Source organism: Chenopodium album, chromosome 2 (assembly GCF_948465745.1).
Source record: "Chenopodium album chromosome 2, dcCheAlbu1.1, whole genome shotgun sequence".
In the NCBI taxonomy this organism is placed as follows: domain Eukaryota; kingdom Viridiplantae; phylum Streptophyta; class Magnoliopsida; order Caryophyllales; family Amaranthaceae; genus Chenopodium; species Chenopodium album.
Window position 1 is genome coordinate 3,897,593 of NC_137835.1, and position 16,237 is coordinate 3,913,829.

The window sequence follows — 16,237 nt, forward strand, 5'->3', positions numbered from 1 at the left end:
TTAGAATAATCACCCAGATTAGGTAAATGATGTGAAACTGATTTTAAGCCAAGACATATAAATTAGAAATTTAGTATGAATGTGCGGCACAACTCGGACATGACTCGAGATATCGAGCCATATTTTACAACATCGAAATCAATCTTATGGAAACGTTTAGTGTACTATGTTGCCCAACCGAGTTCACATAGCCATATAGGCCATGTTTGGTCAATATGCCGCAAGCAGCAAGCATACAATCTTTTATCCGTATCGATCTATATAAGGGGTCATACAAACCCTTTAGGGAAAGGGATTTGCTCGTACTGGTGGTGTTGCAGCGGTCGAATGTTGGTGCTCGGTTGACCGGTGGTTCTGGAGAGTGTGCGGTGGTCGACTGGTGAAGACGTGCGATGGTCGGCTGGCGAATGTTGGTGCTTGGTCGACTGGTGGTGCTGGAGAGTGTGTGGTGGTCGACTGGTGAAACCGTGCGATGGTCGACTAGGATCGAAAGGTGAAGGTAAAGGTCGTGTGGTGGTCGGCTGGGGTCGATTGGTGAAGGTGAAGGTAAAGGTCGTGCAGTGGTCAGCTAATGAAGCTAAAGGTGGTGTTGTAGGTGGTACTAGAGGTTGCATGGTTGTGATAGAGGAGAGAGAAAGGGTGTGTGGTTGCTAAAATTACAAAATTACCCTTGGTGTGGTATCTAAATTTACAAAATTAGCCTTGATATTAACAAGTTTTGTTGATATCTAATATCAACTTGTATTTTCTCATTCTCCATTGAAGTAAATGATAGAAAAAGCACTAGGGTTTACCTAATTTACATCTAAGTACACTCGAAAATAACTAAGAATTTGTATTGTGTAGGACAAATGAAGCCACGAGAAAATTAACTCTAAAATTCCAAGAAAGAACTTCCTCATAAAGAGATCTTATATAGTGGCAACTCAAAACAAATGAGACAAGCCAACATTTCTTGTCCCAATCAGAGAAAAAGAAAAAAAAAAACTACAAATAAATCAATCGTTGGTGTACAAGTAAACAGACTGAATAGACTGCCAGTAAAACTATTTGTTGGAGGTAATCACAGAGAAGGCAGAATAGACATAAAAATTGAAGAGCTCTGGTAAAATCTATAGCTTATGTGAAATATCTTCATGATTTGATATAATTCTCTGAACCAAGATTGGAATAGGGTCTTCTAGGACAGAAACGTTAACATTATTCCATACATCAGGCTTCGTTGAGAGCTGAGCGATTTTCTCAGCAATTTCCATATCCTCTGGAAGAACAGAGCCAAAAACTGTATAAGAATTTTTCCATTCTACATGGTTGGCCAAGCTTATGAAGAACTCAGGACCAGAACCAACCCATGCAACTGCACCTCTTCTGACAGTTCGACATACTTCAGTAGGGATTGTCTGGAAAGGCATGCCTGCAGCTTCAAGTGTTCCTTGAATCAGGGCATATGGAGGGCCAAAAGACGCCTGAAATACCACTTGAGCTACTAAGTAACAGATCGATATGGAGTAGTTGACTAATACAAAGCATATCTCGTAGTGTCAAGTGACAAGAAGACATTCAAAGAACCCAATATTCATCAAAAAGAATATACATAGTATAACTCACATCTTTAATATGGTTGCCCTTTAGATCCCAAGACTCCCCTCGCCCTTCTGCTCGGTAAAATTGGCAGCCAGCACAATGGCGAAGTGTCAGTAACTCAAGAATGTACTGCACTGAATATGGAGCAGAATCAGGGTATAGCTGCACCAAACCTGAGTATTGTAAGAAATACAGTACAACCCAGTAATACACAAATGGGACAGAGAGGATTGAGGAATCATAAACACACCATGAAAATTATTATTTACGAAAGATTAAGACGTAATAATGACAAGTAAAACTAGAAATATGGCTGCTGCACACTTGCCACACAAACCACATGCAAAACTTTTGGCAAATTGCAAATTATGCTTGAGCAATCAAATACCAGGGAAGCCATTGTATTTGTATAGTATCGTAGTAGAGACATCAACCGGAGGGAGGTTAACTAAATATGCTCCTAAGTTTGTCAAATTTTAGTATGGTCTTTCTGAGAACTTGACGGTAAACAATTACAGATGAAGTTAAAAGTGCTTACTTTTATATGAAGGGTACCATGCTCAGTTTCCAGACCAATAATTCCCTGCAGAAAAGATAATAACCAAGCATGAAAATCAATAAGGAGATTAAACAAAGAAACAGGAGCATAAAAGTACAGCAGAATCACATCAAGGGAAAGACTAAGAAAAACTTTTGCTAGTTATACTTCTAGGACAGCTCTAAGAGTAAATCATGGCAACATTTGACAAATACATAATGCTGGCCACCATAGACTATATTCAGTTATTTTACTATATTTGTAAATTGCAGCTTATCCAAGTGTCAGATATGGTATCACATATGTTTATCATTAACATCAACACTACCCCATAGCTTCTAAAGAGCCTCTTACCAATCCAGGCTCAAAGGGGAGTACAGTATGTACATTAATAAAGCTGCATAGAGGCTTTTTTCATAAGACCATTGAATTAAAACAAAACCACCTCACATTAAATATAAAGCACAAAACATATATGAACCATATGGTAACAAATTTTGATTTAAATTCAAAGCCAAAAATTAAGGAACCAATAGAGATCATCACAATAATGAGGAAAACATGCCAGGAAGAACCAGCAGCTGCTATTGGAGTGTCTTACAGTTGATTTTAGGAAGTTCAAAATTTTGAAAGTGAAGTGCTCAGATTTCAGTGAAATCTTTGCATATAATCAGTACAGATTGCAAGACAGTCTGTACAAAAGAAATATACATCATGCTCACATAGGAGGACAATCATTAGTTTCGCAGTGCAGTGTAATGGATCCAAAGTCGGAGCCTCCACTTTTGGTGTACACTAGAGAAGGAGGAAGGGCAACAGGGGCAGAAGTGCAGGCCAAGCATACCAAGCCTCCAACAGAAACAAGGGGACACAGCGGCAAGAGCTAGAAGACAAATGCAATTAAGAATTAACATTCCACTATGGAGGGGCAACATGAAAGTAGTATCCTGATTCTCTGATCTCTCTTTTGGAATAGGGGCAATACATTAATTGCTAGGTATCCTTGTAACCTTGAGTATATATAGCTTGTAAGAAGGCAGTAGTAGTTTGGCATGTGATTTTTGAATGATGTTATTGAGAGACTTGTAACCTCAAGCTGCTAAGGTGAGACTGATAGCCTAACGTTATCAACTTTGTCAATAACTGCCACTTTTCATCAATCAAATACTCAAGCTTTCCCACAAATTCTCTTTGATCCTTTTATATTATCTTCCGAAAATCCTAGTATATTACATGCAGACACTCACTAAAGATGTCATTTTTTATATTCACATAAACATAACATGCATTCTATGGCATATTGATGTATGGAAACTAAGGGATTGCAACACTCAAGAAGAGAAATTTACGTCAACCAAGATTACACTAGAAAATTAAAGATCTCATATTTAAACATAAATCCCAGAGGAAACATTTTAGTTGACAACAACACTATGAAATTTTATACAAAACAGAAAATTGAACAGTTCACAAGTTGTAGAGGAAGTAAACATTCAAGCATAAAGTCATATGAAGTACTACAAAAGAAGAAAACATAGGCAACTAGAGTGACAGCATAAGATATATAGAGCTCATTACACACAACAGCAGAATGGAAAACATTAATTTTGAGTTATTAATCAAGTAGTAGGATGTTTTATATATAGTCTCAAAGCATTTTTACTATGTAATAGAAAAGATTGCACACCTCATATGGAAAGGTGAGAAAGAGTGTATGTCCAGCATATTATGTACCTCTCCTTTGCCAAATATAAGCCCAGAAGTCCACATAACTTTGCTTCCCGCATCTTGACGCTGTGGTACCAAAGTATCCTTCTGCTTCTTCAACCAACACTGCAATACCAGAAGAAGTTAATACAATTTTCCTGGAGATTGATAATCATTGCTTTCAATACAGCCTAAAAAGGTCGAATCTTCAAATACTGACAGCATATTCGGTAGGCAGCAGTAAATGTCAGTAAATTTGTGTGAAACTTTGCAAGGAAGACTCTAACCTGAGATAATTTCCATACTAATGACTAAGGCAATTCTATTTCTCAAGTATGTATTTGTCTCCATCAATTCTCATCAGCACTCAATCCTACCTCTAAAAATGATTAGCAAAAGGTAATGGAAACACGAAATTCCGAGTGGAATTGCTTTACCACATAGAAGTCAGATTATACCTTGCATTTTTGTACCCAAACTCATGATAGAGTACCACTATTTATTACCATCTACCAAACCAATATTTCATCTGCATGGCATCCCAACATGTACTAAGCATTACATATTACTTGACTATAAGAAGTTGACAGAAGCATAGAACATCATTCCTAACACTAACACCCTTTAAGAGCAAAATTGAGCTCAGATAAATCAATATTCCTAGTTTCCTACTCCAAATTCAGTAATTGCAATCACTATCATCACATTTAATAAAAAGCAACACACTTTACTAAACCCAACTACTCAAATCTTTAACAATTATAAAATCCAATCAAAACAATCATAGAAAATTATCCAAATCAAGAAACAATCAAAATCAACAAACCCATTTCATCAATTCAACAAAAACCAAGAATAAGATCAAGCTAACCTCACAAAATTGCTGCCCACAAGCATTACGATCACCGCAAAACACCCAACTATCACACAAACAAGGTCCATCTTTACCACTACACATAGCCTTACATGATTTACAACACTCTTCTTCAGAATTATACTTATGTTCTGTCCCCCACTTCACGGCCGTGCCCCAAAGCTCCAATTTAGGGATTCCTCGGCAACACCCACCTCCATTTTCTCTCTCCAAACTCACTCGATCACTCTCATGACTCTCATCAATTGCCAATCCATCATAATTTGAGATAGGATTACTGGGTTTAAGCACAGTTGAGATAACAAAATAAGCTAAAGTGCAAGCCAAAAAACCCAGCAACAGAAGACCCATTGAGGTCCAACGACCCACATTTGAGTCGATTGAACGACGACCCATTTGAGATTTTCGGGTCAATTGAAAAACCCAGAAATTAATTTGGGTTTTGTGTTCTAGATTTTTGTTGCAAAAAAGTTAAGTTGATCTGGTATGATTTACCAAAAACAGGGGATAACCTCTATCTCAATGGATTCTGCATTAAATTGGGAATTAAATGGGCATTTAAATTTCTTGGGAATCTCTATTGCCGGATTTCAGGCGATTTAAAGGAAAGAAAACTGAAAATTGAGGTAGGTTGTTTTGAATGCTGAAGGTAGAAGATCAATGCTTTAATTGCCTCATTTCTCAGTCACTTCTTCACTGAATTTGGGGTTGTTGTTACGAATTAGGACGTTAGCTAATCGTTGTTCACATTGTGGGAAGCAAGAGAGGTGCCAAATGTCCAAAGGCCCAAATTCTGTTAATTGTTTCCAAAAAAAAAAAAAAAAAAAAAAAAAAAAAAAAAAAAAAAAAAAAGGAATTTGTTCGGCATAACAAAAAAATACGTAGTACTCCGTATTCATTATCGATTTTAAGTTATTACCAAGTACGGAGTACTCCCTCCGTCCCAAAAAGAACGACCCATTTGACCAAAACTTTGCCCCAAAAAGAATGATCCATTTGCATTAAACACCACCAATTTGCAACAATATTTGTGCAAAATTAGCTTCCCCATATAAAAATTTGATTTTCCATGTTATTTTATTATTTTCTCTCTCTATTTTTTTACAAACCCCATTTAAATTTATCTTTCCAATATACTTTTACTTCTATTTACTTAACTTCCTTAATACCCGCGTAATCAACCCAAATGGATCGTTCTTTTTGGGACGGAGAGAGTATTATTTACGGAGTCACTCTATTTGAAGTTGATTGAAACTTGTGCAAAATACGGAGAATTAATCATGATAGGTTGTTAGCCATGAAAACCAGTTTTTATGGTTTCCAAATTGATAAGTGAAAAATAAAATTGCTCAACAATACATGTATAGAACAAAATACTGACTTTTATACTTTGTATTCAATCGACAATTGATGAAAATTGACATACCACAATGTCGTATTGTTTGAAGGAACTCCTTTACATACTGTACCAGCTTCGACCATAGTTTTTTTAGTTACGTATTAAAGCACATTCTATCTTAAAATATGTTGTAAATTAGATATTGATTAATTTAAAGTTTAAAAATATCAACTTTTAATTTTATTTTTTTTTTTACTAATACTCCATTATATATTTAAAGTCAAAATATACCATTGTATTGGCATATATGTGTGCAAGCAAGCACTGGCGGATCCACATAGTGACCCGGGAGGGCACGTGCTACCCCCGAAAAAAAAAAAATAACTGTTTAAGAAAAGCCTTCTGTTAAATAGCATATAAAGATTAAACAATGCTAGCTTGAGAACATAACTAAAGGTGCTTTAGTGGTAACTATGCAAGTGGTTAAAACTTTCTAGTTTAGTTGGAGTCTAAGGTTCGAATCTCCTCCCCCTCAAACTTTTTATACAAAATCTCATTACATTATGCAAAAAATTTAACTTATCGTGTTATTACCAGCTTAAATTTAGTTTTTTTTTTTTAGCCTGAAGTTAGTAGCTGTATATTATTTTTCCCTATCATTTAGTGCTACCCCTACTTTGGAATTCTGGATCCGCCAATGCAAGCAAGTTTGATTTTATCAATTATTATGGGGACAAAAGGAGTATATTGCATTATGTATGTACCTTAAAACTTAATTACAAATTAAAGTATTAGCATATGAAGTTCATGCATAGAAGGAAATGGTAATAATTTACAGTATTACATAATGGAAGAGAGTGTGAGGTTGGATACACTACTTTAATTTGAAAGTATGTTACTACTTACTAGTTACTATGATGTCACTGCTATAATTTAAGGACAAAATCAAGATGTAATTAAGGTGTTCACACCCTAATATGGTATTTGTTCAGATTTCAATTTAATTCTAAATTGATTTTTTTAGCCTAATGTAATTTTTTAATTCAGTCAACTAATCAAATTTGAATATGTTTGACTACTGACTACTCCATGTATTTCAAAATAAGTATCCTATTGTAAAAGAAAAAACATTAAAAAAAAATGAATTAATCTTAACGAAATACGTATTAATGAGTAGGCTCACTGTGTACGTCACATATTGTACTACAAGTCTATAGTACATCCTCCTCTATATATACATACTTGTTTCGAAAGAGACTTACCATTTACTTCTTACAAAATATACCTTTTTTTTTTGGACAACATTCCCAAAGTCCCAAAAATGTATAACGCTCTCTCTTTTACACTTTTGGTCTCCCTTCTCGTAATCTTCTCAGGGCACATAACCGGTAAGTTTAATCAAGTTACGATGTTTTCACTTTACCTAAGGAAATAATTCGTATAAATTTATACACCTAAAGTCATACGTAATTTTAAGTTGTAATCTTGTGTTATCATTATTATTATTGTGTGCGATTAATCATTTAATAAGTACGTACGTGTTCATCTAATCATGTACGTATAATCTTATGTTTCTTTTGCTAGTAAATGGAATCTCTTCGAACAACAGTTGTACTTACTGTGTTTCAAATCCAAAGGCCTCAAACGAATTGATACAATCAAAGCTAGACTTTTGTTGTGGACAAATTCCAGATTCTTGTGAAAAAATACAACCAGGAGCTGAGTGTTATGTAGAAAATGATCGCAAGAAAACTGCTTCTTATGTTTTCAACGATTGGTTTCTTGGGGGTGCTGAATGTGATTTTGATGGCGCTGAAATTCGGGTTACTGATGATCCAAGTAAGAATTTTTTTTTTTCCTGTGCAACCCTTAAACATTACGGAGTACACCGTAGTAAATTTAAAATATTAATGGCAAAAACACGCGTATATTGGTGTATTTATTAAAATCTTTATTTCTGTAGCATTAATACATTAATGAGTACATGTTTTTAGAAACAATAAGCATTAATTACACTCATTTATATGTATTTTTGTTATAAATACAGAATATTTAAATTTTATACGGAGTACATTTTAAAAAGTGTATTTAATGCTCATACGACATATAACAATTAACATTGCCTTTTTTTTAAGTATAAACATAAATTTCGTGTCAAAAAAAATTATAAAACAAAAATTTGAATTGGAATTAGTCGATCATATGTATATTGTTCTAAAAAAATCAATGTCAAGTAACATGCGTAGCTGATAAAAATTTAGATTGCATGTAAAAAAAAGTTTTGGAATGAAGAAATATACCAAAATAAAGGAGTATTTTGTTTTTTAAAAAAAGAGTATTTCATTATTAGATCCTTACATTTGTCATGCATGTTACTCGTACACCAGAGGTGTTGAAAGCTAAATTTAATAGAGTATGAATGTTTAAAATTTTATGTATATATTTTGTCATTGATTATAGTTAGACATAATTCAAAAAATTTGAATTAGTTAAATCTTTTGTAATATTTATGCTTTGAACATTTTTCTCTCATAAAGAGATTTCAAATGTAAAGATTAAAAATGGCTGATGGAATAAACGATTTACGAGTGCTGAAAGAAATGGAAGCAATAGGTCAATAATCTGTTTTCATTGCACGCATGCAAACTGAATATGGCGCAAAAAAAAAAACAAAAAAAAAAATGAAAGACACATAGAATTTTTTAAAAAAATAATTTATCAAAGCTTATATTATTATTATTTTGAGAAATAACTAACTTACATTTGAATTGCTTGTGATTAGGTTTTGGGGATTGCAAGTTCAAGTGTAGGTGAAATAATGCGCACAACATGATGCAGATTTGGAAAGACGCGCAAATTTTTCCTTACAGCAGTTCTCTATAGATGTATTGTACTATTTACTAGAAATCAAATTAAAGAGAACACTGCTAAAATTTCAATAATCAGGTTTTGATTGTGCTCTTAATTAATATATACATCCATATATATATGGATGGTTGAAGACCAACTCAACTAAAAACGTATATATATGGATGTTTGAAATCCAAAATTGGTTTAAAACTTTAAACACTCTATCACATTGCCTAACACTTAACTATCACACAAACCCCTATAAAAAAAATAAAAAATAAAAATAAAATAAAAAACTCTCACACAAACAAGGACAATTTTACCACAAAACATATATATAGGCATCGTGAGTTATGATAAAATAAGGGCTTATTTGGCATTATATTTTTATTTCACTTTTCTAATTTATTTTTAAAAAAAATAAACAAAAACCAATAACAGAAAACAAGCTAAGGAAAATGTGTGTTCCACTTTTATGTGGCTGACTTTCAAAATTATCATGATTTTAATAAATTTGACCAATTTTAGATTCATTATTGATACACTCATATATTATATGATTTTGATAAACAAAAAACCAAGAAACTAAAAACACAATAATACCAAACGAACCCTAAATAATTGTCATTAATGTGATCACACTATCGCGCTCTAAATATTGTGCAAAGGCGTACAAAATACAAAGTAATTATTAGAAAATTGAGGGGGTTGTAATCTTAAGTGTAAACTTTTAAAATCATATTAGTCACTAATAATATATACTTGTATATTTTTTTTCTAATAATATTTTTTATAAAACAAAAGCTAACAAACGCCCTAGGGGTGTTGGACAGATAAGATAACTAAAAGTAGAAATATTGAATCAATTAAATTAAAAATTAATTTCACCTATTGACGCATGAATTTGGCACGCATTCCTAAATTAATACTTCATCCGTTCCTGAAAAATTCGACTAACTTTGTAATTGTGCGATCTCAAATGAACATATTTGACCATGAATATTTTCAGCTACGTATATGTGGGAAAAAAAATTGAATTTGAAAATTTTATAATAAGGGGAATATAATAAGATTCCTCGTGCTAATTTAATATTTAGTGCAATACAAATGAATAACATACAGGGGAGTGAGTATTATTCGTATATCCTATGGTAAAGATCTTATTTGTTGGGACATAAAAGCACGTAACAATGTAAGATGCATAAAAGACTATTACTTTTGAAAAGATAGACTACTCTAAAATTGTGAATGAATTTAGTGTATAGATTTTTTTTTTTTTTTTTTGGGGGGGGGGGGGGTGGTTGTATAAGCCATTAGGCCCCACAAATAACATTTTAAGGAGTGAGATTTCAAAATTGTAAGCTATGGGCAAGATTTCATTTGTCGGAGTATAATGCATGTGATATATAGTGTCAAGGGAGACTGTCAACTGCTCGTAATTTTGAAAAAAAAACCTACCCTAAAAATGCGAGTGAATTTGATCTAAAAAAAAGTTTTTTTTTTTTTTCTTGGAGTTTGAATGAGCCATTAGGCCCATTCCAAATAGCATGCAAGGAATTGAGAATTCAAACTTGTATCCTATAGTCAAGATCTCATTTGTCAAAGCATAAAATATGTGTATAATGCCACCTAATGTTGAAACTTGAAAGAAAAGACTATCATAAAACTCGAGTGAATTTTATGTATATTTTTTTTTTTCTTTGGGGTTTGAATGAGCCATTAGGCCCATTACAAACATCATACACGGGATTGAGAACTCAAACTTGTACTCGGTTAAAATCTCATTTGTCAAAACATCAAGGCTATCATAAAACATGAGTGAATTTTTTCTTTGGGGTTTGAATGAGCCATTATGCTTATTACAAATAACATATAGGGGATTGAGATTTCAAACTTGTATCTTATGGTCAATATCTCATTTGTCAGAGCATAAAGCATGTGATACATTGACAGTTAGTTTTGAACGAAAGGTTATCCTAAAACGTGAGTGAATTTAATGTATAAAAGACTATTTTTTTCCCCTTAATTTATGTTTGAATAAAAAAAGTCATTAGACCCAAAACAAATAACATATAGAGGAGTTACAATTCAAACTTGTATCCTAGAGTCAAGATCTCATTTGTTAGAGTTTTTTTTTTTTTTTTTTTTTTTTGAGGGAGCATAACTCATGTGACATGGTGACAACTAATTTTTTTAAAAAAAACTACCATAAGTGAATTTAATGTATAAAGACTACTTTTTTTCTTGGGGTTTGAATGAGCCATTAGACCCATAACAAATATCATCAAGGGGTGTGAGAATTCAAACTTATATCCCATAGTCAAGATCTAAAACCCAATTTGTGAAGGCATAAAACATGTGGCATAATGACAGCTAATTTTGAAGAAAAAGACTACCCTAAAACATGTATACTCCGTACTTCCGTAGTATGTAGTACATAGTTAAACACTTCATTATAAATACAAAACAAAATACACCTCATTTTCAATAAACATAAAACAACCAATTACTCTAAAAAAAATTGTCATTTTACTTTTCTAGTGCACGCAACCACACATCCTAAAATGTGTAATGCTTTGAGGATCACTCTTATTACCTCCCTCCTCCTAATTTGTTATTCAAGGCAAATAATAGCTGGTAATACTCTATTCAAACTATGTTGTTCTATTTATATAACTAGATTATTTGTGCTCAAATAATATACTTATATTGTTTTATTTATATAGATGGTTGTGGTTCTTATTGTGTTGCGAAACCAGAGGCCTCCGACGAATTAATACAAAAGGCGCTAGATTATTGTTGTGGACAAAAACCAGAAATATGTGACGATATACAAACAGGAAAGCCATGTTTTGTGCCCGGCGATCTAAGGGCAACTGCCTCTTATGTCTTTGATTCTTGGTTTAAAGCAAATGCCGGATGTGATTTTGAGGGCGCTGCAACGATTGTTTCCAATGATCCGAGTACGTTCTCATTGTCTTACTTAATAAACTTTTTTTTAAAAAAAAAATCAAAATTGAGTTCTTATTCTATTCACCTTATTTTTTTATTAATTTTTTTTAACAACACTTCACCTAAAATTACTACAAGTAATATTTTGTAAATTCGAAGTATATTTTACCATATACTCCCTTTGTTTATGTTTTGTTGACTTTTGTACTATTAAAAATCTTTGACTGTTATATTATGATAAAAATCAAAAGATTCAAAACCATATTATATGCGATTTTATTACATTCTTCTTAAAATAATTTTTCAAAATGTCTACTAGTATTCTTTTTAATTTTGGCTAGCTTTTCATTGGCTTTTGATTTTTTATGATCAAATAGCCAAAATAGTTTATTGAGCAAATACATTTTATTTTTTTTTTCATACAATCTTGGATCATACTTTATATTGTAATTAGTCCATAACAATTATTACTATAATTTTTTATTTGGTAATTAATTTGTATCTTGTTAACTTGTGATATAGGTCATGGCGACTGCAAATACAAGTGTAAAGATGGGTGAAAAGTTGTACAACATGATGCAAAGTTGGAAGGAAATGAAAGATGCACAAATTCTATACAATAATTTGTGTAATTTGCATCAAAAGGAAGCAATGTGAAATCAAACATGTTTAGAATAATTTAAAATGTGGCAATATATTGAAATGAGTTTTTTGCAACTATGTTCAAGGTTATTAGTGCATTTTAAATATTGTTGTTTATTTAAGTGGGGCTTGACCAATTATTAATGCACCTAAGTAAGGTGAATACTAAATCTATTTTAAAATAAATGTTTAATTTTGATTGATATATTTCCTGACACATAACTTTGATAAATAATATCTTTTATACTCCCTCTGTTACATAGCACTCGCAACAAAGGGGTATTATTTGTGAGACATAAAATATTTCTTTGTTGCGAGTAATATGTAACGGATGGAGTATATTATAATTGATAAAACTAGATTAGTCCCGTGCGATGCACGAATTTCTTTGAAATATAGCGTATATATTTTATGTATTCCTATGTATTAGAAAAAAATATCGAGACATAAACATTAGTTGTAAATGCTAATTTTATAAAATTAATTTTGAAGAAGAACAACCGAATATGAAAATTTAAGCATATAAAAAAAAGTTAGATTTTTACTATACGATTTTAATTAAGCAAATAAAAAATGATTTTAAACTTAAAATATATAAAAGAAAATAGCAAAAATAAATACATCAAAGAATTTTTTTCGATGAAGCATAAGGGAAAGATGTATTATATACCAATAATTGGTGATAGAAGAAAATTAAATAAATTAAAGAGTATAGATAAATTGAGAGGAGGAGAAATTAAATTTGAAATTTGAAACCAAAGAAAATATAATGACGTCAGATTTTATTTAGGTCGAAATTTTTTTCTTATAAAGCTGTCACGTGAACAATATGATATAAGCGGTTTCTTCTTTAGTAATATTTATAGATGTTGATATTAATAAATTATACACAATGAGAATTTTAATATATACCTACGCGATAATGTTTAAATATATATTTCGGAGCGTTTGAATGGCCGGGATAGAGATGAGAAGGATTAGAGGATTGGATAATGATAGAGAATATGGATAGGATAGGATAAAATAAAGTGTTATCCATTGCTTGGTATAAATTAGGGATAAGAGTAGGATAAGTTACGAATATACCCTTACTAATTTTACCTTTGTTCTTTATTTTTCTTTTCAACAAGGATATATATGTGTCATGTCGTCAATCATAGTTCCTTTCCCCCCATCCTTTTTAGAACCCTCCCTAGGTATAGAAGTTGAAGGACATGAGGGGTTTTAATCCTCATCTCATCCCCTTGTTTATTCTCTGCTTGTATAAACAAACATGGAATTTTAATATTTCTTTCCCAAAATCCTTATCTCTCTTCTTTTATCTCCCTACACAAACCGTCTTAAATATTACTTTAAAGTTATACACTGTGTATTATAAGGAGAAAAGCCTCACATAAAACATGATCACACTTATACGAGTAACTAACTTTAAAATGAGATGACTTTAAGACATAAATTAAAATGAGATGTTGTTTCAAAAAAAAAAAAAAAAAAAAAAAAAAAAAAAAAAAAAAAAAAAAAATTAAAATGAGATGACTTTAAAACATAAATTAAAATTAGATGACTTCAACAATAGCATAGTATGATACAAACTTTGTTTGGCAATTGGTTGTTGGCTGCTAGTTGTTTAACTTGACTTGTTTGACTGTTTGTACAGCTTGTTTGGCCATTAGTTGTATCATGTATGTAAATCTGTTTGGTACAATCAGATGTTAGTTGTTGATTTTAACTATGTAAACCGACTTTAAAGGATATTATTATATGTTCTAATTTATTTTTTATCAGTACTATTAATACTAATTAATAATCTTTAATTATTAATTAATATAACCAATTAAAAACTACTCCTTCCGTTTCATAATGTTAGTCCCATATGGAATCAATCACATAAAACAAGAAACCAAATATATTTGGAATCTAACATTAAAGTAAAACATATTTCATAATTAGTTTACCTTATTTAACTTTTTTATTTTTCATTAGGAAAGCACAAATCACAATTGCATAATTTAAGGTAAAAATTTCCTCACTTAGAATCATGTCATCAATCCACTATCAATTAAGTAACAAAAAAATCAAGTTATAAATGAAATATATTCAATATGGGTAGATCTTTTTGAAACGCCCAAAATAGTATATGGGACTAACATTATGAAACGGAGGGAGTAATAATTATTAAATACTATTTATTTATAACTAACTAATAAATATTAAGTGATGATTACTAATTATTAGTTACTCCGTAATGATAAGTAATTATTCATTGTTAATAACTCCCTCAGTCCCTAAATTAGAAGTTTTTTTTTTAAAGAATCCCTAAATTAGAAGTTTATTTCTCTTTACTCTGTATTATTAATCGTTAATCATTAATGATTTAATTGCGATTTATTAATCGTCAATAATTAATTATTAATTGTTAATTATTGATTATTAATCATCAATAATTAATCATAAATTAATTATTAATTATTAATTATTAATCAATTAATTATTAATCATTAATCATTAATGAATTATTAATTATTAACTATATATTATTAATCATTAATTATAAATTATTAATCATTAATTATTAATCATAGTTTATTAATCAATAATTATTAATTATATACTCCATCCGTCCCCAAATTTCGACACTTTTGGCCTAATTTTAGTCTCAAAATAATCAACTCATTTGCATTAAAATACCCACTAATTTACAATAATATTTGTGCAAAATTAGCTTCCCCATATAAAATTTGTTTTTTCATGTATTTTTAATAATTAATACTTTATCTCTTTACTTTTTAACAAACCTCATGTAAATTTATTTTTCCAACATATTTTTATTTGTTTTTCTTAAGTTTCTTAATAATCGCAAAATCAACCCAAAAGGGTCAAAGTTTTGGGGACAGAGGGAGTATTATATTATAAATCATTAATTATTAATCATTTTTTTAACAGAAATTATTAATCAATAATTATAAATTATCAATTATTATTCATTAATTATTATATATTAATTATTAATCATTAATTATTAAATATCAATTATTAATCATTAATTATTTATTACTCCCTCCGTCGATCTCCGAATGAATGACCCATTTGGGTTGATTACGCGAGTATTAAGAAACTTAAATAAAAAAGAAGTAAAAGTATATTGAAAAGATAAATTTACATGGGGTTTGTAAAAAAAAATAGAGAGAAAAAGTAATAAAATTACATGAAAAATCAAATTTTTATATGGGAAAGCTAATTTTGCACAAATATTGTTACAAATTGGTGGGTGTTTTAATGCAAATAGGTCATTCTTTTTGGGACTAAAATTAGGCCAAATAATGGGTTGTTCTTTTGGGGACGGAGGTAGTATTAATTTCTCTTTTGAAGAAAAATCACGGGAATTAAAGAGAATTAAAGAAAGTACATTGAAAAGTAAATTTACATTGGGTATGCAAAAAAGTAGAGAGAGAAAGTAATTAAAGTACACGGAAAAGTAAAATTTACATGGGAAAGTTAAATTTGCACAAATATTTTTGCAAATGTTAGAGAATTTTGGTAAAAAATAATATTAATGGTACTTGAAAAAAGCAAATGTGACTAACATTTTGAGTCACAAAAAATGGCGAAAGTGACTATTAATCGGGGACGTATAAATTACGGAGTATAAATTATTAATTATCAAGTTTTCTTAGTCAGTTCCTTGTTTGGAACATTTCAAGACAGTATATACGATTGTCAATCCTAGAAAATCCGTGACCAAAAAGGCAAA

At 30.8% G+C, this 16,237-nt stretch overlaps 1 protein-coding gene across 2 annotated transcripts; it reads right to left on the reverse strand.

The window, feature by feature from the left end:
* Positions 1 to 863: 863 nt before the first annotated feature.
* Positions 864 to 5,294, reverse strand: LOC145580079 (uncharacterized). 2 transcript variants are annotated; one of them, XM_081637425.1, is made up of 5 exons: positions 4,701 to 5,294; positions 3,857 to 3,955; positions 2,123 to 2,167; positions 1,609 to 1,746; positions 864 to 1,466 (listed from the first exon to the last, which is right to left on the reverse strand). In XM_081637425.1, exons 1-5 carry the CDS (start codon positions 5,097 to 5,099, stop codon positions 1,113 to 1,115), a joined length of 1,035 nt encoding a protein of 344 aa, XP_081493551.1. In that variant the 5' UTR covers positions 5,100 to 5,294; the 3' UTR covers positions 864 to 1,112. The 2 variants fall into 2 exon arrangements, with proteins under 2 accessions (XP_081493551.1, XP_081493542.1); XM_081637416.1 differs by having other exon boundaries at positions 2,123 to 2,184; positions 3,808 to 3,955.
* Positions 5,295 to 16,237: the final 10,943 nt, after the last annotated feature.